Genomic DNA, 27266 nt, shown 5'->3' with positions numbered 1-27266 from the left:
GTTCCCCTGTCCCCAGCCTGCAGCTCCGACAAATACACCTGTCTTGCTGCTCTTTAACAGGGGGTGCTGGTCTCGGGACTCAGGCCACTGCCCACCCTACGGCCTCCTCTGTCCAAGGAGCCAGGCGGCTGGTATGTCCTGCAGATGGTCAGGAGGGACCGCTGCAAAATTCAGGGTTGGGGGAGGCCACAAAACCCAGGAATTTGGAGCCGTTCCCGAATATGTCCCATGGGATGTGAAAGAAGCCCTCCTCCTCCCCATGCTTTCCGGGGGCCCATGATGGTCCTGATCACCAAGTCCATGGAAGCGGGAGAATGACCTCTCTCAGGTGGGACAATACCGCAGCATGGGCCCAGGCTGAAAAGCCCTCCAGGATGGCAGGCCAGGTTCTCTCTTGCCAGAGGTGGCCAGGCCCCCCGCGTGCAGGGACAGGTCCCCAGTACCTCTCCCCAGAGACGTGAGAGCCCGCAGGCCCCACACCCACCTCCTCGGGCTCCTCCTCTCGCAGGCGGCTCGGCTTGGTGTAGTCCAACGGTCGGTCCCACTCGTCCTGGCGGGAGGCCTGGCTGCAGGGGGGCGAGGCCATGGAGCTGCTGGGGGCGGCGCTGGCGCTGCTCTGGCGCTGGGAGGCGTCGGGAGCCTTCCCGCCAGGGCCACCTCCCGGGAAGGCGCCATCGCGCTTGCGGTGTCTGTGCATGCTCAGGTCCAGGGTCCCGTTTTCATCCACCTCGATGTCCACGGCCTACAACCACAACGGCAGAATCCGTGCTAGGGACTTCACCCCACGGATGACTTCTGGTCCACGAACCAGCATCACAGACAGCCCAGGACACTGTTTCCCTCGGAAGGAAGCAGGCCCAAACCAGAACACGAGAGCCTCTGAGAAGCAGGCTTCCTGACTCGACAGCTCCTGAGATGGATGGGGGGGGGGGGGGGGCGCCACTCTCTGCCAGGTCCTGCTAACCCCGCCAGACCTTGAGACGCGCTGACCGTGATCACACAAGGACATGTGCTCAACCATCAGCTTCAGGAGAACATGAGGTCTCATATATGTGCGTGACCCTCAGGCTCAGGGGAACACAGAGGAACATGCGTGTGCACAGCCATTCAGCCCCACTTAGGCGCAGCAAACAGAGCTCCCACAGGGGACGCCCGCAGCCACCCCCGTCACAGGAGCCACGAGCCGGAGGAAGAGAAGGTAAGAATGACCACTGTCCAATGGACACTGAGTGTCCTAAGCACATGTCACGTGGGGGCTTGTGGTCCCGACTGTAAGCCCCCCGGCCTGCGGCTGCCTTAGAGGCTCCTGGGGGGCCGCACCCACCTCGCCGGGCAGGTCCCGCACCCACCTCGCCGGGCAGGTCCCGCGGCTTCGTGCTGAGGTTCTCCGGCGTCTCCCAGCAGCGCGTGGAGAGGTTCAGGATGGCCGTGGCGGCCATGTGCGCGGCCTCGGCGTCATGCGTGTAGTCGAAGCCTGCAGAAGGGGGCGAAGTGCGGGGGCTGTGCCTGGGGGGAGAGGCCTTTGGGAAAGGTTGGGCTGCAAAAAGGGAACAACAGCAGCTGGTATGCGACTGGAATGGGAGGCGGCCGCGCGGACGCAGTGGGGAGCTCCGGCCGGCTGGGAGGGCACGGCGCGCAGCTCTAAGGAGGCTGGCCTGGGGCAGGGCCACTCATCCCGGTCACAGGGCCACAGCACACCCTGCTCGTCCCCTCAGAAGGCGTCCAGGAGGCCATTTCCGGCTCGTTTAACATTTGGGCAGAGAGAACAAATACCTCCAAAGTCATTCCAGCCTGTCTGAAGCGTCCAGCAAAGACGCTGCCAACTGGGGGCGCTGACAGAGGGCACAGACCTCTGTGAGCAGGAGTGGCCGGGACATGACTCAGGGAGGAAAGCCCTTGTCCCAGCATCTCAAAAGGCGACTTTGGGTGCCCCCATAATACCACTTCAGTAAAGTCATGCTATCATTCAAATAAACATGGCCAATGAGGGCATAAAATCTTGTCTCTGCTAGTGATTATATTGTAGCCCCAAACCAGCCATCAGGGGTCACACTTCCAACGTCAGGGCAGCACCAGTAAGTCCCCAGACCTCCGGAGAGATCCCTGTGCACGCGAGGTCCTCCCTGGGCGTCATGGCACCGAGCAGATGGGACAAAGGTCCACACTGATGCTGGCGGCTGTGTCAGCCCTTGGTGTTTCCATTATTAATGTGACAGAAAGTCCTCACAGCTGCGTCGGAGGGCTGGACCCCCCGGGAGACGCCAGCTCCCGTCTCACGGGCCCAGTGGGCTGCTTCTCCATTTCATATGTGTTTCTCAGGCTAATGGGCTTGCAACCCACAGATTGGTATATTCAGTGACCAAAACAGACAGAAAAGGTTGTTCTCCAAAGTTCAGAGGAACACATTTTGTTAGTACAAGTACCCAGAAAACCTGTGGCTAACGCCGCAACACACTGTCCAGTGAGACGGTCCTCAGGCAGGAAGGCAAACAGATTCTGCCTGCCCAGGCTCAGCGTGGCAGCTCTCTGAGCCCCCGCGGGACGGGCCACATCAGGGAACGTATTCTCAAGACTTCAGACACGCACGCCGTGAAGGACCTGGGTGTCGTTTCACCAACAGGGAAGAGATACATCGAGTGTGATGGGGAACATGGTGGCAGTAACATGAGGAAGACACGGACTCTGGGAAAGCCACCGTGGTAGACACGGGACACCTAGATAGCCCCGGGGCAGAGAGTGCTGGTGAGGGGTCCCTCCCCCGCTCTCAAACCCTAACCTCTCAGGAGTGGGTCTCCCCAACTTACATTTAAAGGCTTTAGGTGAGGTTTCGCTGGTCTGAATCTTTGGGGCAAGCATGCGTTTGCCAAAAACCTGAGCGTCAAAACTTGCGTAGTCAAAGGTGACCTTGGAGAACTTCTCCAGCTCCTTGGCCAGGTTAGCCCTGGGGGTGGCAGGGGCCACGTTAGGCCGGTAGCTTCCATACGGAGGGACTTCAAGCTGCTTCACGAAGCACATAGGCCTGAGGTGTAGGACAGAGGTGTAGCACCGTGAGGACAGGACCAGGGACTCCAAGCCCCACCCTACAGCCCAGGCAGGAACCCCTCAGAGCCCCATGTACACAGAGACCCTCCCCCATGTCCCCCCACAAAAGGATGCCTGGGGCCTGTTCTGGACGAGGAGGAGAGCCAGGAGCAATCGATGAGCCTTGAGCGGATGACGGCATGTGTCCCCGCAGATCAGAGGGGGAGGGCAGGCCTCAGACGTCCCCCCAGAGCTTAGGAAGGCCGCTTTCAAAGAGCTTGGCTACCAGTAGTGGGAGCCTTTGGCAGGCAAGTCCACAGGAGCTTCCTTCGGACAGTGGCCAGCCACCCCTAGACGGAACTCTGCTGCAATCACAGAGCTGCCCAGTGAGAAGGGAGACAGGACATGCAGACATAATGTGGGCGCTTCTGAGAACCGGGCTCAGGGAGGGCCCGACTCAGCTCTCGACTGGCCAGGGCCTCAGCCCTGCACTATTCTCTGCCTGACGTCCGTGGAGAAGAGCCGCAGAGGGGCTGAACAGGCTGACAGCAGGGAGCCCCTGCGGGCCTTCGCTCACGGTTACGAGACCGCACAGCATTGCAAATACAAAACGGGGCGTGAAGAAAGGAGCAGAGACAGCACGGGGCCGGACAGGAAGGCCAGCCAGGCGGGGAGTAGCCCCCACACAGGGTGGGGACAGGCTTCTGCGCTGGTCAGCTCAGAGAGAAGGGAAGGGAGAGGAGAGGCCCGGCAGCTCTCTCTGCTCCGGACTCTGAACCAAGCAACGACTGCGGCCTGGGCTCAAGAGGGGGATATGGGATGGTGGAACAGGAGCCCCGGGACAGACCCCGCAACGCTGAGGAGATCAGATCTGAGCCTGGACCTTGGAAAAGCAGCTGTCCCAAGCACAGGTCCATGCCCCTTCCCCAAGGAGGGCAGAGGGCCAGGCAGCATCCAGGGGAGCCCCCGGAGAGTGCTCAGGCGCCACCCAGCGGAGAGAAGAACCCTGACCTTAGAGCCGGCGGCTCGGGTTGCCGGCTTCCTTGGCCGGGGCCCCATCCCGCAGCAGGTGGAGTGTCTGGGACGCCAGCACGCATCTGCACAGCCTCGCCCCACCCCCCGGGACGACCCCCAGAAACATGGCCACGCCACAGGAGCAGAGCCTGAACACCGGCCTCCATAGCTACTGTCTGAAGCTTGGCACCAAGGACCTGGGGAGGCGAAATGTCACGACCTTGTTCAGGCCTCACGGGTATTTGCAAAGTCCACAAGACAACGCTGTCATCCACTTTCACAGGCAAACAAAGAGGGGTCCGATTCCCAGGACCAGCCACTGCGTGGGGGACTCTTGGCCCCGGACCCTGAGCTCCCAGGGCCTCGCCTGCCTGCTTGTATGACTTTTACCCGTGACTTAGATCAAGGCAGGAAAAAACTGGATTAGTAGCATGGCAAGCTGGAAGAAATAGTTATGGGATAGAAGCAAGAAGCAGCTTCCAAGTGTCTTCAGAGCCAGCCAGCAGGTGGGAAGGAGCCCACGGGACACGCAGGGCTGAAGGCCCCGTAGATGGGAGAGCAGAGTGCAGAGGGGTGAGGCCCCGGCTCTGGCCCCACCCGGAGACCCCTCACAGGGGACCCACAGAGCAAGCCAAGGGGGGTGGCCAGGTTCTCTGGCTGAGACCTTGGCAGGCACACACCAGGGAAGGGACAGGGGGCTGCATGGGCCCTAAAAGGAGGCGGGCCGCTCTCTAGACCAGGGTCTGTGCTAATGCCCAGGTTCGTGCCTGTTCAACATTCTCCTCTGAGGGGCAGACACGGGACTGGGATCTGAAGAACTGGGGAAGGGAAAGGCTTCTGAAGCCCCAGTCCCTCAGAGACACCGGGAGCAGAGTATCCACAGAGTGAGGGCACTTGGTGGGGAGCCACCCCGCTGGCCAAAAGCAAGAGTCTGAGGCCAGGCTGGCCGGGGGCCAGTGCCAGCTCCCTCCACGCCCCCCTCGCCAATAATTGCTGTCTTGGGCAAGCTCCCGACACTGTGGCCTTCATGTGGCTCCTGCCTTCACAGAGTCACAGGGGTGGCGGTACGCCAAGCACATACATTCTTAATGGCCTTTGGGGAGCCCCTGATCGCTGACATCTGTCTACACACGCTTGCCTACGGCTGCCTCAGAACCTCTGGGGCCACAAGCAGGCCGTGCTCTGAAGGGCACCACGTGCCTTCGTCCTCGCCCTCGGTTCAGGGTCCTTCACTGAGGTGAGGGAGGTGCAGGCAGGAAGGAGCAGCTCCTGGAGGGTTTGGACGCCAGTGGCCGCCAGCTGGGATAGTCTGGTCTCTGGAGACAGGACCAGCATCTCCACAAACAGCCCCTGAGCGTTCCCCAGCGGGGAGAGCTGATGCCTTTGGCGAGAGCAAGGCAGGGCGGCCAGGCAGGGTTTGTGCCACAGCGGAAACACGGGTGAGTGCGCGGCTGTCAGACTCTGTCCTATGTGCCCCAGAATCTAGCCTCCAGGTCCCCCCGGGAGAACCCCAGGGCAACTCGGGCCCTCAGCACACGCGCACACATGCGCGTGGGCCACCCAGAGATGCTGGGAAGACCCCTATGGGACCCTGAGGGGCAGGCGCGTTAGGCTCTGGGGCTCATCTCACTCACCTGAGGATCCGATCGGAGCTGGAGCTACTCTTGGAAGGGTCTCCCGTCTGCGGCTGTTGCTTCTCATGAGATTTGGCCAATTTTTCAGCAGCAGCAATGGGACAACCAGACAAACTGGAGAAAGGTGGAGGTCAGCTAAGGACTGTCTTCCACAGCGCAGAGTACTAACCACTATACGATCACGGCAAGGACTGTCTTCCAGACCCAGACCTGTCCAAGCCAGGAGCTCGCCAACACCACCCAGAGCCCAGGAAGTCTCCGGTCTCTCTTGCTCTGTCCTCGAGCCCTCGAGTAGCTGTGCACGTCGCTTTCCGTTTGGGGAAACCCTCAGCAATGACAGGGAAGACAGAGCAGACCCTAAATGCCTTCACAGCTTGAGGCGGGTCTGGGCAGTGGGCCTGCCCTTCTCTCACTGCCGACCAGAGCGGAGCCCTCGGGACCTGTCTCTGGCTCGTGCTCCGTCGGCCGACCCATCACGGCCAATGGGAAGTCCCAAGGCCACGCAGCCACACACGCCAGGTGCTGACCCTGGAGGCCAGGCCCCTCCCCGGCAACTACCTGATCTAAGACACCGTGGGAGCAACCTCAGCTGTCAGCATCGGGCTGGCCGGCTGCTGCCCAAGGGATGGCCACAGCCCCACTCAGGAGCGTGGCCTCTTCTCAGGGAAGTGCAGCCGCCTTTGCAAGGACACAGCCAGTCACAGCCACACTACAAGGCGCTCCGCGTGGGGAGTGCGGTCACCTCTCACGGTGCAGGATGGCAGACCGCAGAACCCCAAGGGCATCCCGGGAGTATCGGGTCTGCCTGGGCCACGGCCCCCACACTCTAGCCTGGACCTCAGTCCTGGCAGGTGGAGGGCTCCCAAGAGAGCCTCACCTGGCTCTCCCCAAGGTCAGGAGGCCTCTCTGGGGGGCACACACCCATCCCTCCAGCACCCTCTGGTGTCTCAGGACCACTCCCATAGGGACCACACCTCTGGGTGTCATTCCGACCCCCCACCAAGAGGCCTGCCCTGAGCTTGCACCCATCCCAGGCCGGGGCACACACACGAGGCCCAGCCTGCCCCCCCACCGCCCCCCCCCACGCCCGGCTCAACCTGATACCTTCTGTGAGTGTTGCGGTTGCTGTTCACGTGGCCTTGGCCGGTGCAGCCGGGGGTGGGGCACTTGAGCACGTTCTCGTGCATGGCCAAGACTGCGAGAGAGCCAGAGGGAGGGACACGCTGAGCACGGCCAAGGAAGACGGAGGGGCCCCATGTGAGGTCTGCAACCTTGTGGGAGGGTGGCAGCTGAGAGCAGCAGCCGGCAGGGCCCGCCGGCCTCAGCCCAATCCAGCTGCGCTCCCTCCCACCGTGGCCCCGGCCTCCCTGGGGCGGAAGCCAACTTGCCCTCAAAGCCCCCAGTGGTTCTATGATTTGCCTTTGAGACTCCTGTTCGCAATTACTGCCTCTAGGCTGGAAGTGAGGACAGGCCTTCTCCTCTGCCCGTCAGAGCACAGGCAACTGGCTGTCTCCTCACAGGCTTCCTGGGGCCCTGGCATGGGGCTGCGGTCTCAAGGCAGGTGACAGGGCATGCCGCACATCCCCAGCCTCGTAGGGTTTGAGTTGGGGCATCTGGACAGAGCCGGTCCAAAGGGACAGGGCCCTGGGTGACCCCTCCTCCACAGGAATACCATCCAAGCAACAGAGACGGTCTGAATCGTGCACAGCTACTCACTCTCCGGGGGGATTCTGTCCTTGTGGGGGCAGCCAGACAGGCTTCGGTGGTGAGGGTACAGCCCTGTGACGTGGCCGGTGCCATCACAGCCTGGAGTCGGACACTTGATCTCACGCTTCTCAGCTCTTGAGGGATCTAAACACACAAGATGCATCAGATCGTGCAGGGAGAAAACTGCATGGTGGGTGGCGAGTGGGGAGGGGGATGGGACAGCCACGCTCCTTCCTTCACGTGCAGAGCAGAGTGGCCGGACTGCCCAGCTGCCTGGGAGGAACCGGGGCTGCATCATTCTGGGGACAGTGGCCCACGCTGGCCGTCCTCCCATGTAACAAGATGGGCAGCGTGATCAGGAGGATGCAGGTGGCAGCTGGCGCCCTCCCTGTCCACCCCTGCTGACACTGTGGGAGCCTGTTGCCTTCAGCGCTGGGGCATGCCTCCAGAGCCCCTGAGCCTAGAGCTCCAGCCTCTGCACAGAGAGGTGAAAAGTGGAACTAGTTCCTTGCCGGGACCTGTCCTGGCAAAGGAGGACAAAGACGTTAACTTGCCAAAAGCCGCACAACTGATAAAGGCATGGACAGAAATTTCAACTCAAATCTCAGTTGCTGAACTCAAGTCTAGGCTCTGTGGGCCAGGAGATGTCCCTATAGGATGTAGGGTCCAGAAGGCGACGCTTGTCAGGACATAATGATCCCCAGAGCATAGCCGATGTCCCAGAGAAATTTCTGGGTGCAGCCCTCCCCTCCAGGAGAAACAGAGGTCACACAACCACACCCAGAATGCCTCCCCCGGGCAAGGCAGAAACCCGGGGGGGCTCTGAAGTGCAGGGCCCCAGGCTCTGCATCTCCACGTTCAAATGAGCAGGAAACGGGACGTCCACCAACCCAGCAGGCAGGGTTGTCCCCAACCCATCCCCCATGCCTGCTTCCAGAATTCGGGCTCTATCTGGGGCTCGGGCTGCATCCGACCCTTGGTGTGAGCCCTGTCTCGCCCCCGCCCGGTGCTTCCGCTCGGCCATCTTCCTCACCCTGAGGCTCTGTCCCCTGGGTCCATGCCCTCAACTCTATCCCTGAAGGCAGGTCCGCTAGTGTCCATTCCCACAGGTCTGAGTCACCCTAACACCTGGGCTGTGGCCATCACTCAGCCGGTGTCCCCCAGCCATACACGGTGTGCCCAGCCATATACATCTCTGCCCTGATCCGTGAGCCCCAAGCCCACGCTCTACGCAGCTCCGACTCCCTAAATTTGGGTCTCCTTGCACCTGCGTCCCCTGAAGCCCCTGCCAGTCTGAATCTGAGCTCTGGAGCAGCTGTCCCCACATCTGTGCCACCCTGAAAGGTGACAGGTCTCCTCCAGGTTGAAACAACGTCCTCATCTGCGTCCCCTCAGCTGTGTCCCTCAGCGTCTGCCCCCAGCTCATCTCATCAAGATTCCCTAGGAAATCTGTGCCCTGTGTCCCTACTTACCTACCAACTGGGGCTCCCCAGAGCTCACTCAATGTCTCTACGACCCAGCTGTGTCCGCCCAGGGCCTGCCTGTGTCTCTCCATGACCACGGCCAGCCCCCAAGCTGCGGCTGAGCTGCTGGAGCCAGCTGACTGCCCCTCCTAGCCTCCGCTTTCCCCCCCAGGAGCTCTGCTGCTCTCTCTGATCACCCCACAAGGGCAGCGTGAGCCCATTCCCTGCATCTGTGGCCAGACTGCAGTTATGTGTGTGTGTGCTCTTTGTTTGCACCTGTCAGCCTTGCCTCCAGCCCGTAAGGCCCTCCACTCTGGACACACCCGTCCCTCAGCCTGCCTCTCCATGCCCAGTGGGGACGGTGGGGGGACGGGCGCTACCCAGCCCCGGCAGGGGTTGGGGGGGCGGGGAGGGGGGGAGGGAGGACAGGAGGGTGTGTGGGCCCGGCCGCCAGCCCTACCTTTGCTACAGTAGCTCTTCCGGGCATCCAGGGGCCTCACTGCCTTCCCGGGCTCCCCGGGGCCCAGCTGGCCCTGCTCGGTGGGCGGGCAGCCGGGCTCACAGACGGCTTGTACCTGCTCAGCCTTTAGGGCAATAGCCTGCTCCAGGAGACCCAAGTTCCCACGTGTCATCACGTCGTACATCTCCGACGCGTCGGTGACCGCGGACTTCTGGGAGCGCGCGTCTTCGTCCCGGCCGTCGTCGGAGCGCTCCTCCCCCAGGACGGGGTACTCGGGCTTCGGGCTGGGTGAGGCCAGCGGCCGGGCTTCAGGGACCTTCTGGCCGGGGCCAAGGGGGGCATCCTCCTGGCAGATGACCTCAGGAGCGGCCTCCTCCTCCTCCTCCTCCTCCTCTTCCTCCTCCTCCTCCTCCTCTTCCTCCTCCTCCTCCTCCTCTTCCTCCTCCTCCTCCTCTTCCTCCTCCTCTTCCTCCTCCTCCTCCTCCTCTTCTTCCTCCTCCTCTTCCTCCTCCTCTTCATCCTCCTCCTCCTCTTCGTCCTCCTCCTCTTCCTCTTCCTCGTTACCCAGAGCGACTTTCCTCTTGCTGGACTCCTCACTGGCCACACCCTCCACGGCCTGGGGACCGAGCTCCTGGGGACGCTCCCTGGTGGCTCCCACCACCTGCTCTGCATCCTCTGGCCTGAGGAACACGTCCTTCTCCCCCTCGTCACTGGTGGCCCCTTCCTCAGCCTCCTCCTGCACCAGGTGCACAACACCAGGGCCCGGCTTGGCCACCTGGCCCAAGTCCTCCCCAACTAGGGTCTCTACAGCGATTTGGCCCAGGTTGAGGAGAGAAGTGGCAATGATCTCCTGGTAGCTGCTGTAGCCGCCCTTGGCGGGGCCCGCAGAGCTGCCGACAGGCTTGGACCCGAAGTGGGACTTGACAGGGCTCCTTCCTGCACAGAATCAGAAACATGTGGAAAGAGCCTAAGGAGCGCCCTGCCCCAACCGCCTGGGGAGCCCGACACCCCCAGAGAGAGGAAGGTGGTCGGGCATGCCTGCCCCTGTGCTGGGCCGCAGACGCGCGGTGAACTTATCTGAGGAGGAGAAGGGGTCACTGCTTCTTCTGAAGCTGGAACACTCTCCGATACTTGTTACTAACAGCCCCTCCCTTTAAGGCTACTTTCTCAAATCGGGTAAACCTGCATTTCATAAAACGGCACTTAATACAACAGATTCTAAAATTTGCTTCGTAAACACAAAGGAGAAAAGTAATTTATGTTTTTAAAAGACCCACGTGTACACATCTTAAGTGCCATGACCTTGCTGTGGTGAAGGCTCCCCACACACTGGCCTGTGGGGTGGTCACAAGGACGCCCCGGGTGCGGGCGCCTATTCCGGGGGGCCCGCTGGGGCTGCTGCCCAAACCCCAAATGCCCTCCTCTGTAAGAAAGCTGGCAAGCTAGTGCTTTCTCCCTAGAGCCCATTGGGCCACACAGCACTGCAAAGACGACCAGAGACCCCCCCCAGGAGTGAGGTGAGCATGAGGGCGCTCGCTGAGAGTTAGCTCCACAATGAAGTAGAAATGCCGTCTCGGACCGTGCGAGGCCAGAAGACTCAAGCACCTTGCTGTTCTGGGGGTTCAGGACCTCAGGTCCCAGTCCCACTCCCAGGACTGACGTCTGCCAGGCTGGGGGGGGGGGCGCGTGGACACTTCCCTCCGGGACCCAGAGCCACTTTCACACCAGCATTTGCCGACGTCTGGGCCGCCCCCACTGGGAAGAACGCTTGGCGAGGAATCCCTTCGGATCCCCATCCTACCCCAGACTTCCCTGGACACCCCCACAGTCTCACCTGACGCCCAGCAGACCCCCGCCCTACCCCCAGCTGCCCTTCCCTGGAGCCAGGGGGAGGGGATCTCTCGGAGCCCCCTTCCGCCTTCCCCCACGACCCGAGGCACAGCCCACGCCCATCTGTCCATCCATCTCTCTCTCTCTCTCTCTCTCACACACACACACACACACATCCACACACACACACGCACGCACACCCACAGCGTTCCCAGAGATGTGCCCACAGGCCCCTCCAACGCCCTGCTCCGGCCCCTCTCCAGGAAACCCCGACAAATGTCAGGACAAGACCTCGCTTGTTCTCAGGAAGGGCTTCCTCGGCGGCGCTTTCACTGCCTCGGAGTGGGGCCCCCTCCCCACTCGCAGGCTGTGATTCTCCAGGGCCACACTAAGCGCCCTTTATTTCGGGGGAGAAAGAGCCACAAAGCACCTTCAGCTGGCTCGGGACGATGAATCTCCTCCTGTCCCGGCAGCTCAGCCTCGTCCTCCTCCGGAGTTCCTTCCGATTCATCGGAGACAGAGGCGTCCTTCACCGCGGGGTCCTCGCTGCCGTCGGTGTCCGCGCCGCAGCCCTCGTCCAGCGCCAGCTTCAGGGGCCGGGACTTCCGTGTGGGCGCCAGGTGCTCGGCCGGCGCGCCCTCCAGCTTCCTCTTCTTGGCCAGCGGGCAGCTCTGCGAACTGGGGGGAAGGGGACCGGGGCCGCCCTGTCGAGGCTCTCTGGGACCCACCCGCCCGCGCTCCACCCTCGGCAGCGCGTTCCCTGTGGTGAAAGCTCGTCTTCGTCCTCAGCTAAAAGCCCCACATTCAGGACAGGCAGGTTGATGTACTCAAGTTTTCTGTGAATTAAAAACTCACGTGCTTTAAACTGCGCTTCGTTCTTCTCTCAAGCCCTCACCTCAGTGGCCCCGTCCACCGCACGCGCCCTGCGGGGCTGAGGCGGGCACTGGCCCTCTGTCGGTCCCCGCCCACTTCCTCCCACCGGGCAGGCCATCGGGTGCCCGGGCCTTTCCTCTCCACCTCCAGACCCTGCACACCCTCCCTCACTGCAGCCGAGCTGACAGCAGCCACGACCAGGCGGCAGCTCACTGAGGCCACCCTCGTGGATGGCAGGTCAGCTCTGAACTCCCTCCCAACGCCCTCCTCTGGCTCTGAGCTCCCTCCCAACGCCCTCCTCTGGCTCCCAGCAGAGAGGCCGCGGCACGACGCGCCACAGCCGTGTTGGCCTCAGCAGCTACAGGCACAGATGGAAGGTTCTAGATCTACAAAAGGGCCCAGAGAGGGCAAGGGGCTCCAGAACCCCGCAGTCCCACTGCTCTCCAGGAGCCCCCTTACCTGCGGTGTCTGGAGTACTTGCCCCGGATGTGTCCTGAGCCTGTGCATCCTGGGGTGGGGCAGCTGGAGGGAGAGAAGCAGAGGTGGTCACACGGGGAAGGACCTGCCCGCCCCAGACCCTTCCCCGGGAGCAGGAGACTGTCTCCAAACAGTGCATCTCAGAACGGCTGCTTGCAGTTCACTAAAAATTAATGAAATAACTCACCCCATTTAAGTAAACGAATGACTCATTACAATTTTATGAGTGTGTCTAATTAAAGGCCTGCATGTATGAGATCGAGACTGCCGATGTCGGTGCCTCCTAGACGGCTTCTCTTCTCTGCGCATGAGTCTTCCCCACTGGCGGCAAACTGCTGCCGGCTTCCCAGCAGCCAAGAAACAGGGTGCTCTGGGAAGCCCCCAGAACCAGCACCTGAGGCAAAGCCGGCCATCACTGTGCTCTGAGGCCCGCAGCCTGGTGCAGACAGGTGAGGCCAGGAGGGCCTATGACCCGGGGCTGACCCGTAGACGTGTAGGGGGGAGGGTTTGGAGGGAAGGGGGCTGCTGGGCCTCATGCACCCTGGGGCCAGCAAGTGCACGGGGAGGAGGGCAAGGCACCCAGGAGTCCCTCCCCCGCCACTGTCATCTGTCGCCCTACGGAACCAACCCATGGAAAGCTCTGGAAACGTCAGATCATGGGCATGGGGCCTACCACCCAGCCCAGTTTGCCTGGAGTCAACCCTGTTCAAGGCCGGGATCCCATGGGCTGCTGCGCACATCCACAGACTGCAGACAGCAAGAAGCAGACATGCCCTCCTGTTCCTGAGTGGCAAGCCAACGTCCCGAGAAGTGGGAGAAGGCATTGAAGGTCACCCCGGGGAGGCTGAGCCTGAGCTCCTCCAGGGAAGGGCCGTCCCAAGAGGGGAAGCCCTTGTTTTTAACAAGCGTGGCATCAGGGGGTCTGGGCAGGCCCTCCCAGAACCTGGGAGGGAAGAACAGGGTGGGCCCCGAAAGGGACACGGCCCGCGACCTCAGTCTAGACACACCTGGTGGTTTCTAATTTGACGGATCACAGCCTAACGGCAATGCGCTGTGGGACTCCCCAGGCCACACAGGTCACCCTCGTGGGAGGGTCAGGGAGAACAAGACAGTGGACAGAGGCAAGCCCCACCCCACCTAGGAGCTCAACAGCTGCCCTCCAGGCTGAGGCGGCCAGGGCTGAGTCTCAGTTTAAAAGGAAGAAAGGAGCACGGGAGGGGGGGAGGGGGGAGGAGGGGGACGGACGGGGAGGGGAGGGAAGACCCCGTTTTATTGTGGATTTCCTTTCCAGACAGCCAGGACTTGCTGCCCCCGCTGTCTACTCTAAAAATCTATGCCCCACGCTTGCTTTCTCTCTCTCAAGAGCTAGCTTTGAGACTTTTCACAAAAGGTCCTTGTTACTAGGGATTTGAAGCTGAGGTCCCAATTAGCCGATTAATCACTGAGTTAATCAGGCAATTATGTGGCAGCTGCTGTGGAGTCCTGAAGGCCGCTGGCCCTGCCCCCGGATGCATCACCATCTCTGAGCCACACCTCCAGCCACCAGCTTGCCAGCGTCCTGGCCTCTAGCCCAGGGGGCAGCAGGGCAGGCGGGGAGCCCACATGTCTGGGGCAGGTGAGGACCGCTGTGGGATTAGAAGCCGCAGCCCCTGCACTCTGGCTCCCCATGCAGTGGCCACGGGAGACCCAGTCAAAGCCCAGCGGCTGCCTGCCCCTCGCCTGGGCTGCACCACTCACACCATTTCCCTTACAAGCGCCCCCAGGGTGCGTGAGGCCCGGGTGAAGAAGCAGCACCAGCGTCCCCCGTCTTGAGGGGAGGAGGCCGACGAAGCCAGGGTTTCTTCCTGAAGCTCCCTACTGTGGCTCCCGGAGGGCAGCAGGGACAGGGAGATAGGCAGAAGGCTTGCAGACAGCCTGCTCATGGTCCCCACTGAACAGGGTCCCGGTGAAAGCTTTGCACATCCAACCATAAGCTCCAGGTGTCAAGGGAAGTCAAGGCTGAGGCCAGGAAGACCCCCAGCCGGAGCCCTGCACTCAGCTACCAGCCCTGGACAGGACTGACTTCCCTCCCGCCCCCTGCAGGCAGGTGGGGCACCTCTCCATTCTCATCTGTCCCCGGGGCAGAAGCTGGCCACTGGCTCCGAGGAGGGCCTCCGGTGACGTCACAGGGCTGGGAGGGAACCCAGATGCAGGTGTGACAGATGGGCGGCTCTCCTCAAACGTGCTCCAGAGGGGGCCCAGCAGGCATCTGCAGGGGGAAGCAGGTGCCCCATCTTCCCACCAGCCAACCCCTCCGACAGCCCCTCCCAGGCCGTGTGGCTGCAGGCGGGCCCAGACCAGGACACAGACCGAAGTGTCCCACAGTTCTTCCCACTCTTCACAGATGCAAAGGAAAAGCCACCAGGTCCATTTGCTTTCTCTTGGGCGCTCAGCGTTAAACCCAGGGCACAGAGAAGCAACGTGGGCTCCAGAGGCAGGAGAAGGCACTCAGAGCCCTGGCGGCTCCCGGTCAGCCTCCTGTTCAGCTCAGCTCCTAACAACGGCCATGCCACTCCCCTGAGAGCAAGCAGCCTCCTGGGGGCCTGCTCGAGTTGGGAAAAAACAAACCGGGACAGGGGATGTGGGCCGAATTCTGGGACAGGGAGGCCTCTATCCCTCGTCCATGGAGCGGGTCCCACCGTAGAGCTTCCCCCTAACTCGGCTCTCCCTTCCAGTGACTTGGGCATGAGTTTATCTAATACGGTGATGTCCTGTTCCAGGTCACAGGCTCCCTGCGCTGGCACCCAAAGCATAAGCCTCACCAGGACAGGGCAGAGTCACTGGTGAGCTGGGCAGATGTGCCGGCTTGCAGCGTCTGCCCATTCTCACAGCATAAAAGTGCCCGTGTGGTTGGTGTGCCCAGCTAAGGAGCGAGAGCCACGATCCCACCACACATCACAGCCCCGGGTATAGCTCAGGCCAGCGAGCGCCCAGGAGCACAGGAGTGACCCGCACCTCCCAGGCAGGACACGGGCGTCTCTTTGGCACAGAGGACTCCACTCAGCTCCAAGAAGCCCCAAACCTTGAGGATTGTTGCTAAAACATTAGACATCAACACGTTTGTCCCTAGTTTCTCCACTAACACTGGCAACAGTCTCCCTACTGCCGAGAAAGGAGGCTGAGACCTCACGGTGAATGAAGGTGCTCACAGGACCCTCTCATGGCTGGGTCCTCTCTGAGAGCACTTCAAAACAATACTATCTTCAGAGTCATTTCTGTTCTATTTCAAAATTAGGAGAGAAAGGTCTTTGGATCTGCCTTCGCAAGTCACTCCATAACTTTATCTGTTGCCCAAATTAGCTGCTGTGACCAAAACCCAGAGCTTCCTTGATTCCCGTGACCAGCCTCCTCCCCTTCATGGTCTGAAGAGGTTGTCGCTGAGCATCACACGCCAGAGGAAGTGACACCTCCTCCTGGAGGCCTTCTCTCCCCTGGAGCCTCGGGCCACCCATCCAGGGAGCACATTCTGTGGACCTTCCCCCAGCCTGGTTTGGTAGCCTTCCCACTCTCTCCCCGTGAGCTGGGCTGGGGCCTGGGGTGGTACGCGTATGACCCAGCTCTTCTGGTCAAATTTCAGTCCTCCAAGCCTCAGTTTCCCCACTTCCCACACAGGGTGAAAACAGCAGCAGCCGTGTCTCCTGAGAGCGAGACTAGGCCGGGCAGCCAACGCAGAGTCTGTCGCAAGCCTGGGCCTCCAGTCCCTTCCCTTCTGTCCCCAGCTCACAGCCTCAAAGGTTAGAGGGACGCTGCCCACTCCGGGGTCTTCTCAGCGTCCTGATTGGCAAACCAGCCATCAGCCACTCTGGTGAGAAATGAGACAGCCCCGGCCCCAGACTTGTTCCGTTCGGTAAGATTCTTTCCCCCTAAGCTCCAGACGTGTGCAGTGACGTGGAAAGTCTGCTCCAGGCTGGGGGTTGGGCAGGGCAGGGACAGCACGGACCCTCAGAAACTGGAATGTTCTGTGTGTCCCCCGCTGGGAGTCCAGGAGGTCACAGAAACCTCACTGAGGTGTGGTTGTCGCCCTTGGCCCTTCTGCATGGGCACGGCGCCCCACCAGCATGGCCAGGGGCTGGGGGCTGGGGGCTCTGTGGGAATGAGGGTGGGCCTGGAGCCCTTCTGTCCCCCAAGGACAAGCCTCTGGCAGGTTAGCGCAGCTGCAGTCCAAACCCAGCTCCGTCTCATGGGGAATTTGTGGCCATTAAAGGGGACCCCGACACCCCTTGGCATTCTGGGACCATCCATGAGCACCACTTTCCTTTCCCCTTTCCTGTCAGAGCCAGGACACCTGGCACTGCCCCTCCTCAGGAAACAGGGGGGTCTGAGGGCTGGTTTTCCTTGTTGGAAACTGAACATCACCAGCCCTGTCTAAGCAAAACAGCACTGAGGGCCCCAGCCCACTGAGTTTGAAGTTCCAAGGTCGTGTGGGTGGTTCTGGGACAGCCCTGACGCACGGGACTAGGGGGGCTTCCTCTCTGGCCATCCCAGGGGCCAATCCCAGGACAAAAGCTGGCAGGTGGGGGCAAGTCGACCTGGCCCCTCCTGCTTGGACCTGGCAAATCCCTGCTGTGGGCTGCCCTCTCTTCCTCCTCAGGATGCCCCTCCCGGTGAGCCCTGACCTAGAATCTGGAAATTCACAGAGCTCAGCCAGCGCAAGATCACCAGCGCACCAACCACGCTCGGCGCCTGGAGTCTGTGGATGGCTGGGGACCTCACAGGCCTTTCCTCATCCCTGCCCAATGGGGCCTCTGGCCAGCAGATGCACAACCCTTCCTGAGAGCCCCTAGTGACACCTTGCTGCTGGCTGGGGGCCACGGGGACAGGCGGGCCTGGTGGGTGACCACAGGTCAGCACAGCTCTGCCCCTGTGCCAAGGCTGACTGCGTGGTGGGGTCAGGACAGAGGTGGGAGAGAGCAGAGGCAAGCGGAAGATAGCGGGACTCGTGGCAAGGAGGAGCGGGGTCCCGGGGGGCAGTTGAGCCATCCAAAGTGCCCCGTGTGGGACAGTGGGGTGTTCGGGGTCACGGGCATGGGCCATGCTAGGTGCTAGCAGAAAGCCTTTCTTACCTGAGGTCGGCACTTGTGGGCTCTGGGGGCACTGGGTGAGAGAAAGAGAGAAACAGGGAAACACATATGGCAGTCCGAACTAAAAAGGCACAAACGGAAAAGAAGCGGAGACAATCCCAGCGAGAAGGGAACCCCATCCCTCCCTGACCTCCTAGAATGTGTGGCGGGACCAGGGGGGCGAGCTGCCGCCCCCCCCCATGCTTTCCCCAGATCTCCCCGCGAGACGTTGTTGGCCTTACAGAGGGGTCAGGCATCCCAACCAGTCCCTGCTCTCCAAGCCTTCAGCACCAGGACAGTGTCTCTTTCTCAAATTGCCATGGGAAGTCAGCTTCCAACAGGAAACTTGACCCAGCAGAGAAGCCTGGGCGGAGAGAACCAAGCAGCTGGTCCCTGGTGATGGGGCCACACTGGGCAACAGTGCATCGGGGTCTAGCTGAGCAGCTCACATGGGAAGCTCGGCGCTCTGGCCCCTCCCCACACCAGACGTGCAGCCCTGGCCCAGTGTGTACTTAGGGAGTCAGGGAGGTGAGCCAGCCAAAGGCCCCCCCAGCCCCTGCCAGCTCAATCTGACAAGCCCCCCAACCCCTCGCCATGTCTTCCTGCACTAGGACTGACCTCCCAGGAGGGCAGGAGGCTGTCACAGAAGCCTGGAAGCATTCTAGCTCCAAACGGAAAGGTCTCCTGAAGGACCTTGGCCTTCCGTACTCTGTGGGGCCATCTACCTGCTCACCCACACCCCAGGCCGTTTGGTCTGGACCCCACCGCAGGCCTCACAGGCTCCAGACACCATGGACAGACCCCAAGTGCTCAGCATCAGGGGAGGAGCCTCCCAGGGCCTGGCCACCAATGTGGGCTTCTGCTTTCCTGAGCAACGTAGTGTCTTTACTTTAGGACCTGGAATTCACAGCCACACTGGGCTGGGAGGGGGTGCACTCACCTCGGAGGGCCTTGGAGCGCGTGCGAGCCCGTTTATCCTCATTTTCTAAGCTCATCTGCAAGCAAAAACAACTGGGGTATTAATGGAGGCCAAGCCCAGGACCTCCCCTCTGGAGGGCCGCGCAGGGCCCCAGCTCTTCTGGTTGCGGAGAGCCTGTGACATAGCCAGACAAGGGGTAGGCTCGCAGGAAGAGAAGACCTGAGACCCAGGCCAGCAAGCGTGGGGCAGGGGTTTCAGTGGGGAAACCCCAGCTCCCGGCCCGGCAGTCAGCCCTCCCCCTGCCCCCACCTTCCCCCTCCCACAGGAACCTCCAGCAGGAGCCCTTGCCCCATCTGCCGGATGCTTGTGGACAGTAGGGCTCCCAGCACACGGGCTCCTGACCAGTCTGGGGAGCTCCACCCCTGCTCACTTGGGCATCACAACCGGGCCCCCACTGGACCCCAGAGCCCAGCTTCCCACAGGCGTGAGGGCCCCAACACATTGGGGTCACCCTCTTAGAAACAGATGGCGGGGACTGGAACGGGTCTCCACAAAGCATCCAGAAAATGAATTACTTCGATTTCTACCGTGTGCCATCCTGGAGGGAGCCCAGGGACCAGTGGCCTGACCCAGGGACAGGACGTGCTCACTGAGGCTGTGTCCCCAGAAGTTGGGCACCAGCACCCAGTGGGGACAGAGAGCACGTCAGGCACAGTGACGTGATAGCAACCATACTACAAATGTAAAAGGACGCGTGACACGGATTTTAATATACAAAACCTTACCTGACCTGACCATTGTCACTTCAACAGTAATCCGTAGAAAAGCCTCTGAGTGGGAGGCTGTTTTGTGCTAACTCGCAGAGACCCTGCATGTCTGCTGGACTCACAGCACCTCTGAGTCGGGCCCATGGCCCCCATGCTGGAGACTGTGGCTCTAGAGGTGGGAGCCAGCTTCAGGCAAGAACACAGGCTGAGGGGCCACGTGGTCAGGACCCACAGGCCACCCTCCCAGGGATGTCCCTTCTCCCAGGAGTGGGTGAGTGGGTCCTCCTGAGGGGGCAGGGCACCCTGCACAGTGCAGACCCCTCACCACTCTGACTGCCCCATCTGAGCCCATCAGTGCACCCCCACTTTCCCCGACCCTGCCTAATCCCCATGGGGAACATGGTCCACATGGTCCTGTCAGGGAGTCGAGGAAGAGCCCTCAGGAGGGTGAAGCCAGGGTACAAGCATCATGGAGAAGCCCAAGGAGGGGATCTTCCCAGGGCCATAGGTCCTCACGTAGAATCTTGGACGGATGTCACCCATGACACATCTGGCCAGACAGGTAGTGACGAGGTAGGAGGTGGGTGGGACAGTGGAAATGCCCCTGTCTCTGAGGTGGGGGGCCAGGGGCCTCTATCTGGCAGGAGGTGTCCCATGAGCCCCACCGGCCTCACTACCTGTCCCTGCGGTCGGGAAGGGGACAGAGTGATGCCACCTGTCCCCAGGCCACAACCAAGGCTTGTCAAAGGCAAGGCCAAACAGCAGAAGGGAGAAAGGAAGGGTGACAGACTCAGGCTTCCAAGCCTGGAGGCCCTCGAGAGGAAAGCCTGAGCTCTGAGGTACGGAGGCCCCTGGCAGGAGGGAAGGAATCCCCCCAGTTAGGAAGATGAAATCTGTAAAGTGAGCCTCCCCACAGGCAGTGGTCACACACAACATTTTATGTAATTTGTTAAGGACCAGAACTCAAACCCGGGCGTGATCCACGCAGCTGCGGGCCCAGGCGGCAGAGCCGGCGTCCGGAGCCCCCAGGCCAGTGACAGCTCTCCGGCAGCACGGAACGGAATCACTATAATCTCTATTTTTAAAGCAGAGGCTCCCCACGGGCCAATGACTCACATATAAAGTGAAGAGAGGAGCAGGTGTCAAAGGGACTTCATTACATCACGAGCCTTCAACTGTCATCTGCGCGGAGCCCAAGCGCACCCCTCCAATGCCGGCCGCACAATGGAGCTCACGCGTCTGATGGCTGGCGCCGGCTTTCAGCTGAAATGCAATCGGCAGCCGCCTTTCTATTGTTTTTTTATTTTTCTTTTTCTTTTTTTTTTTTTTTTTTTTTTTTTTTGTCAGTTTTCCCAGGGAAATTGGCAATCATTCTGCTAGGTTAAAGCATGCCTTGGCAATTCGGATTTCCTGCAGTTAAATTATTCAAGAGCAGAGAACAGAAAGGGCTGCAGGGGCGCGACTGGGCGCTCCCACTGATGCAGCGCAGAGCTGGGACACTCACTCTGCCGAGCACCTTTCCATCTGCGATTTATCTGCGTCAGATGGCCAGTGAGTGAGAAGTTCTCTTCAGTGCATGTAGCTTTGATTCTAAAAGGAAAGAAGGAGCCCAGTCCAGGAGGAAACACAGGTTAGCTCTTTAACACGAGATGAGTCTGTGAGCGGGTGACAAGGGACATCGGCGACGGAGCAGGGAGACTCTGACTTCTGGGCTGTTGGGAAGTAGTGGCGGTGGCTGCCTCAGAGCATCTGGGCAAACACACGATGAAACCAGCTCCGTTCCGCATCCCTGTTCTCCTTCCCAGAGAGCGGAGCACTCTGCCAAGGTGCGCTCTCCGCTCGCCCCCACCCCGTGTTGTAGATAGAGACCAAGGCCCCGGCGTGAGCGCCACAGGGGTTCAGGCCACCACACCGCACCACAGGTACCGCACTGCCTGGATTCCTGGCAGCCCCCCAGGGCCTTCTGTCCCTAACCACACCAAGACAGGTCCCTCATCGGCACAAAGACGACACGTTCCGACGTTTTACGGATTTACTTAAAGGACCCTCGCTTTTTCCAAACACAACCCAATCACTTCTCTGCTTTTGCACGACCCAGAGAGGACTGACTGACCTTACACCTGGAGGGTGAAAAGGCCCCTTGTCACAGCCAGGCTGGCCTCAATGCCCATGTTCTCTGTGGGGCAGGGACTCGAGCGCCCTCTGTGCTGTGTCTGTGAGCCACCTCTGTCCGGCCGCCAGAAGCCTGTCTTACAGCTTCCCTGTGCCCCTCACAGCACCACTGCACTCTAATTAATATTTCACGAGTTCTGTCTTCAGCAGGAAAAGTATGGGGAGGGGAGTCATTTACGGATGCAAACACTTCCTTTTGCCACAGCCACGAACCAGAGACTTGTCTCTTCAGCCCTCCTTTTAACTGGCTCTGTTAGTGCCATGTGACGGGTCTCACTCAGGAGCTGTTACTATTTTGTTCTGTTTTGCGTTTTTTTCAAAAGGTCAAGATTCATCACAGAAGCTCTTTTTAAATACAAACGGTTCCCACAACACCCAAGACCAGCTCCTTTTCGAACCCATCTGCGGAGCACCCTTGCCAAAACTGGGTTCCCTAAGTGGGACATTTACAAACTCAGGGACCAAAAAAGAAATGCCCTAATTATGCAGCCTTGAAACCCATAGATTTGTCTGAATTCTCAGAAACACACTCAGAAGCCAGGAGACGGCAGAGAGGACAGATTCTCGGCGTCCGACAACCTGCAGCTGAGATTTCTCACGAGGTGCTCCATGAGGCCCAACAGACTCTGCCAATCTTTGCCTTTACCCTCCAAGGCCAGGTCTGCCCCCGACCCCCCACCCTCCCCAAGTCAGGGACGTCCGTGGTGGTGTCTGGAGGCCCCTTCCCCCTCTGTCGTGCACTCTCCCTCCCTCTCTCACATCTCGGGGCTCTTCCCAGGCCCTCACAGCTCCTCTCCTGTGCCATGTCCCTGCTCTTCTGCACGGACAACTAAGGGTGGGACAAAGAACAGAATTCATGCTGAGGTTGTCCTGGCCTCAGCAGCCAGACCGCGGGGACCGCACCCCAGGGGAGAGCTCAGGAGGGAGGGAACAGTTCAGACTCGGGAGCCTGGGTGGGAGTGAGGAGGCTCAGGGAGTCAGTGAGGGCCTGAGGGTCTTAGGGCTGATGGCCTCCAAGTGGGAGGTGCTCCAGCCCTGGGAAGCAGGAAGCATCCCTGGGTGGCCCGGGCCTCCCGTTTCCCACCCTCTCCCGCTCAGGCTCCACTCTGTGCCCGTGTGTCTCCCGCGTGGTCCTCATCTCAGTGTGAAACAAGCCCATCCAGTCATGTTTTCAAAATCACCACCCCTCCTACAGAATTTCATTCACTGCTCAGTACGCGTCATGTAAGGATGGACAGACAAATGGTGATCCTGGGCAATGTCTCTGAGGTCCTGGAACTGGGGAACACGGCCAGGAGCAGTCAGAAGGGGCTGAACAAGTACCAGAGCCTGAAGCTGGGTGGGGGTTCCAGACCCCTGACCATGGGGGACATTCATCCCAGCCCTGGGCTGGAGGAAAAAGAGGTTAGGGCTCCATTTTATTTAGAATGTGTCCCAGGGGATGCCTGGGTGACTCAGTGGTTAAGCGTCTGGCTTCCGCTCAGGTCATGATCCCAGGGTCTTGGGATCGAGCCCCGCATCAGACTCCCTGCTCAGCGTGGAGCCTGCTTCTCCCTCTCCCATCTCCCTGCCTGTGTTCCCTCTCTCGCTGTGTGTGTGTCTCGTTCTGTGTCAAATAAATAAAGAAAAGGGAAAAAAGATAAATCTTAAAAAAGAAAAAAGAGAGTGTTCCAACAGCTAGCATAGCTGGAAAATTAGAATGAACCTAGGACATTTTTTTTAAATCCATAGGATTCTAAGGATTGTAGAGTTCCTGTGGGCAAGTTTCAGTGTTTTCCCTCCTGGAAGACCTAGACAAAGAGGGGGCATCCACTGACTCCCAGGAGACCACACGCAAACCTGCCTAGAAGGAAGGATGACATGGGATGAGGAGGCAGAGGAACATAGCAGGAGTGGCAGGGAACTGGCTGTGACCCACCATGCTGGCTGCAGCAGCGTCGGCCAGTGTCCATTTTCTCCGAGAGAGGGAAGGGGTGAGGGAGAAGCAGCCATCTGGGTTTGTTTGATTCTCTGAAGTATGAGCAGGGGCAATGCCCACTCGCACAGCACCGCTAGGAAGCCCTTCCATAGACCCATGTTCCCACCACTGAAGGGTTTAGGCCCAGCCTTCAAGGGTGCTCCTTGCTGCCTCTTCCCACCAAGCATTCCGGTGGAACCCTTCAGAGCCCCCATCCCCAGTCCCATATACTGTCTACTTACACAACCTCGCTGGTTCCCAGTTTTTGAACATGCACCTGCAAACCTGGTCAAGGTCAGCCTGAAGGGCAGTCTTCTTCTTCAAAGACATACAAGTTCTACCACCTCAGGAACCCTCCGCACACATTCCGCTTTCCATTCCCTGCTCCATGAGACTAAACCGCATGCCCACACACCTGACCCCTGACCGCGGCCGCCACGGCACCCCTGGCTCCTTGAAATGATAGTCCTGCCCCCTCTGGGGGGAGTCCGACTGTGTCTCTGAAGTTCTGCTGACATTCCACCCACTGCTCGGCCCACTGGCAACGGAATAGAGCTTCTCCCTGATTTATAGAAAGGACACCCCAGAGAGTATTATTTAACACATATCTTGGGAGAGGTTTTCCTAACATCTCTGAGCAGGGGATTAGGGCTCACTCCAACCCCAAATTGAAAATGATAGTTCTATCGAGACAAACAAAGAAATAACAAAAACCCAGACTCTAAACCATAGAGAACAAACTGGTGGTTGCCAGAGGAAACGCGGTTGGGGGCACGGGCGAGACCGGTCATGGGGTGAAGAGCACATTTATCGTGATGAGCACTGAGTAATGCATAGAATTGTTGAATCACTCTACTGTACACCTGAAATTAATATAACACTGTGTTCATTGTATTGGAAATAAAAATCTAATTAATAAATGTTTTTTTTAAAGATTTTATTTACTTATTTGACAGAGAGAGAGGTCACAAGTAAGCAGAGAGGCAGGCATGGGGGGGGGGGGTGTATGGAGCAGGCTCCCGCTGAGCAGAGAGCCCGATGCGGGGCTCAATTCCAGGACCCTGACATCATGACCCAAGCCTAAGGCAGAGGCTCAACCCACTGAGCCACTCAGGTGCCCCTAATTAATGAATTTTTTTAAATTATAGCTGTAGGGACACCTGGGTGGCTCAGTTGGTTGAGCATCCGACCCTTGGCTTTGGCTCAAGTCATGGTCTCAGGGTCCCGAGTTGGAGCCCTGAGTCGAGCCCCATGCTCAGCAGGGGGTCTGCTTGAGGTTTTCTCTCTCTCTCTCTCTCTCTCTCTCTCTCTCTCTCCCTGCCTCTGCCCCTCCCCCGCTCACATGCACTCTCTCCTTCGCTCTCACTCCCTCAAACAAATAAATAAATTTTTCTTTTGAAATTGCAGCTGTGTGGTAGACACCCTGATACAACATCTCTATGTCAGGTCCCTCTGTTTGAAACTCCAACATAAATGGGATTTCTACCCGAGGATAGGAGTGTAGTCACACCCAGTGAAGCAGGCCAGAAAGGTCATGCACAGTGGCCCCCACTCCCTTGTCAGGAAGAAGGACTGCTAGACCTCCATGCAGTCAGCCTTCTCCTGGATTCGTATCTGGACTCCTCCTTTGAATATTACATGATTGGAGCCCCAGTGCTTCATTCTTAAGGTCAAGAAGTGATTTAAGGACCTACCATCAATGCCTACTTCTTTTCTTCTTAAGTTAAAAAATAAAAATAAACAGCTCAATGCTCCGCACTTTCCCCAAGCCCACAACCGTCTGGGCTCAGCCCTTCTCCGCCCACCTCTGAGCTGTCCGCATGCCTGGTGCTGAACCCGAGGCAGACCGCCGGCCGTGACTACTACACTCCCACCACCCTCCAGACACAGAGGTCCACATCAACAAGCCCCCATAGAAAGTCAGCCCACCCTGGCTATGTGATGTTCTGCTCTCCCGTGGCCACCACTACCTCCTGCTTTGGACTCCCCTAGCCTGCTCAGTGAGCTCATACCACCGGGGCCAGCCCTGCAGTCCTTCTGGAAACCCACCCTGTCAAAGGCACATCCTCCCTGCTTCTCCGACCTCTTAGTGTCTCTGCTCAGAACAGTAACTCAGGCCCTATCTGCCAAAACTAGAAGGAAGACTGTAACAGAGCAGTTGTTGCCAGGAAAGCCTGAGCATGGACCACCAGGCTGCTCACAGCCGGCGCTCTACATCACACACCTCCAACAATGGTCAAGACATGTCATCTAGAGCTCCTAACCTCGGTCCGAACGCTCAACACTGGGAAGAGATGAGTGAGGCATTTGCACCAAGGTGTAAATTTAAGATGGGAAACAAAAACTCAGTCATCAAGATAAACAGTTTAGTGACGGTTTCAAAATATCAAAATTAATGCCAAAAATCTATTATGATTTTTAAATCATAATAAAGATAGGATCGGTACTACTGACTTTTCCTTTTGCCTCAGGCTCCAACATGGTAGAACGCCAACAAGCCTACAAGAATAAAAGCAGGAGTAGAGGGACGCCTGGGTGGCTCAGTGGATTAAGCCTCTGCCTTCGGCTCAGGTCATGATCTCGAGGTCCTGGGATCGAGCCCCGCATCAGGCTCTCTGCTCAGCGGGAAGCCTGCTTCCTCCTCTCTCTGCCTGCCTCTCTGCCTACTTGTGATTCCTTTCTGTCAAATAAATGTCAAATAAATAAATAAAATCTTTAAAAAAAAAAAGTGGGAGTGAAGGTGCTTAACAAGGTGCCAGGAGAAGCCCATTAGAAAGTATATTCTAGTCACCAGGTTCAAAGGGAACTACAAACATCCTCAAATAATCTTGCTGCCTCAACCTTTCTAGCCCTTCCTGTGCACACCCAGGGCCGTCACATCTGGATGGCCCTGCCCTGCGTCAGGGCTAGGACCCTTGATGAGAACCATCTCCATGCGAAGAAAATGGAGACAGGACTCTGAGGTCTGGAAAGGAATGCCCAAAAGCCTGTTGTCACCTCTCCCTCCACCTCTGAAGGTCACCAGACCCTGGGAAGCCAGCCTCACCCAGAGTGCATCCTGGGAGGTTTAGAATTGGAGGCTTGGTGTGGCTGTAAGCACATGGCATACCCTGGGTTTGGAGCGTTTCTGGCGAGGCACGGAGCCTGAGACACCTCCAGCAATGAGACCCAAGCAGGTATGAGCAGGTGTGTGTCATTTGCCTCCACTTGAGAAGATGGAAATAAACAAGGCCGACAGACCTCAGAAGCTCCTGCAACAAAGTCTCCTAGCGATCCTCGGTCTGTCCGGCGGGGAACAGCTCCGGAGGCAGCCCAGGTGTCACCAGACCCAGAGCAGGGACGTGGCCTGAGGTCTTCTTTGAAGTTTGCCATAACCAGATCGCTGATGGTCTACCCCCCAATTAACCTTCTATCTGCTCAAGAGTAATGGTGGCCAGACAGAAAGTCACCTCCATGCCTCATGCCTGGAAGAGAGAAGGACCCCTGCCCAGACCCTGGTGGGGGAGCCCGTGGCAGGAAAGCGGCTGCCTTCCCAGCGCCTCACCTTGCCGTGTCTGCCCAGGAGGAGCCTCGAGGTCCTGCAGTTGCTGGCTTTGTCTCCTTGTGTCCACCTCTGACTCAGCAGCTCACCCCGGAACTCATTTTCTGAGGGGTCAGAAAAAGAAAACTTAATGAAGGCAGCTCAGTGTGGTGGAAGGGACATGGGAAACTTGGACTGCTCTTTTCCACAGCATTTATGCAATCCCCTTTCTGGAATCACCAGAAGGATGTGCAAGGTCGTGGTCCTGTGTCGGTTCCAGAGACAAGGGCCAGGAGCTCTCTGAGGAAAACTGGTCTCTGATTGGGATGCTCCTCAGAGGCCCCCAGCACCCC

The 27266-nt window shown here is 59.2% G+C and overlaps 1 protein-coding gene across 1 annotated transcript in view; it reads right to left on the bottom strand.

The window, feature by feature from the left end:
- MYT1 (myelin transcription factor 1) overlaps positions 1 to 27038 on the bottom strand; it is a 45902-nt gene extending 18864 nt beyond the window's left edge. The window contains exons 1-12 of the mRNA XM_082743110.1: positions 26938 to 27038; positions 18519 to 18573; positions 17582 to 17612; positions 12462 to 12524; positions 11560 to 11807; positions 9300 to 10235; positions 7386 to 7520; positions 6774 to 6864; positions 5670 to 5783; positions 2805 to 3019; positions 1350 to 1474; positions 485 to 742 (exon numbers count right to left, since the gene is read on the bottom strand). Coding sequence (XP_082599236.1) covers positions 485 to 742; positions 1350 to 1474; positions 2805 to 3019; positions 5670 to 5783; positions 6774 to 6864; positions 7386 to 7520; positions 9300 to 10235; positions 11560 to 11807; positions 12462 to 12524; positions 17582 to 17612; positions 18519 to 18573 — 2271 coding nt within the window. The 5' untranslated portion in view covers positions 26938 to 27038. The remainder of the gene's footprint in view (positions 1 to 484; positions 743 to 1349; positions 1475 to 2804; positions 3020 to 5669; positions 5784 to 6773; positions 6865 to 7385; positions 7521 to 9299; positions 10236 to 11559; positions 11808 to 12461; positions 12525 to 17581; positions 17613 to 18518; positions 18574 to 26937) is intronic.
- Positions 27039 to 27266: the final 228 nt, after the last annotated feature.

This window comes from Mustela nivalis, assembly GCF_964662115.1.
Source record: "Mustela nivalis genome assembly, chromosome: 8".
NCBI classification, from domain to species: domain Eukaryota; kingdom Metazoa; phylum Chordata; class Mammalia; order Carnivora; family Mustelidae; genus Mustela; species Mustela nivalis.
This window is presented reverse-complemented; position numbering and strand designations above follow the sequence as displayed.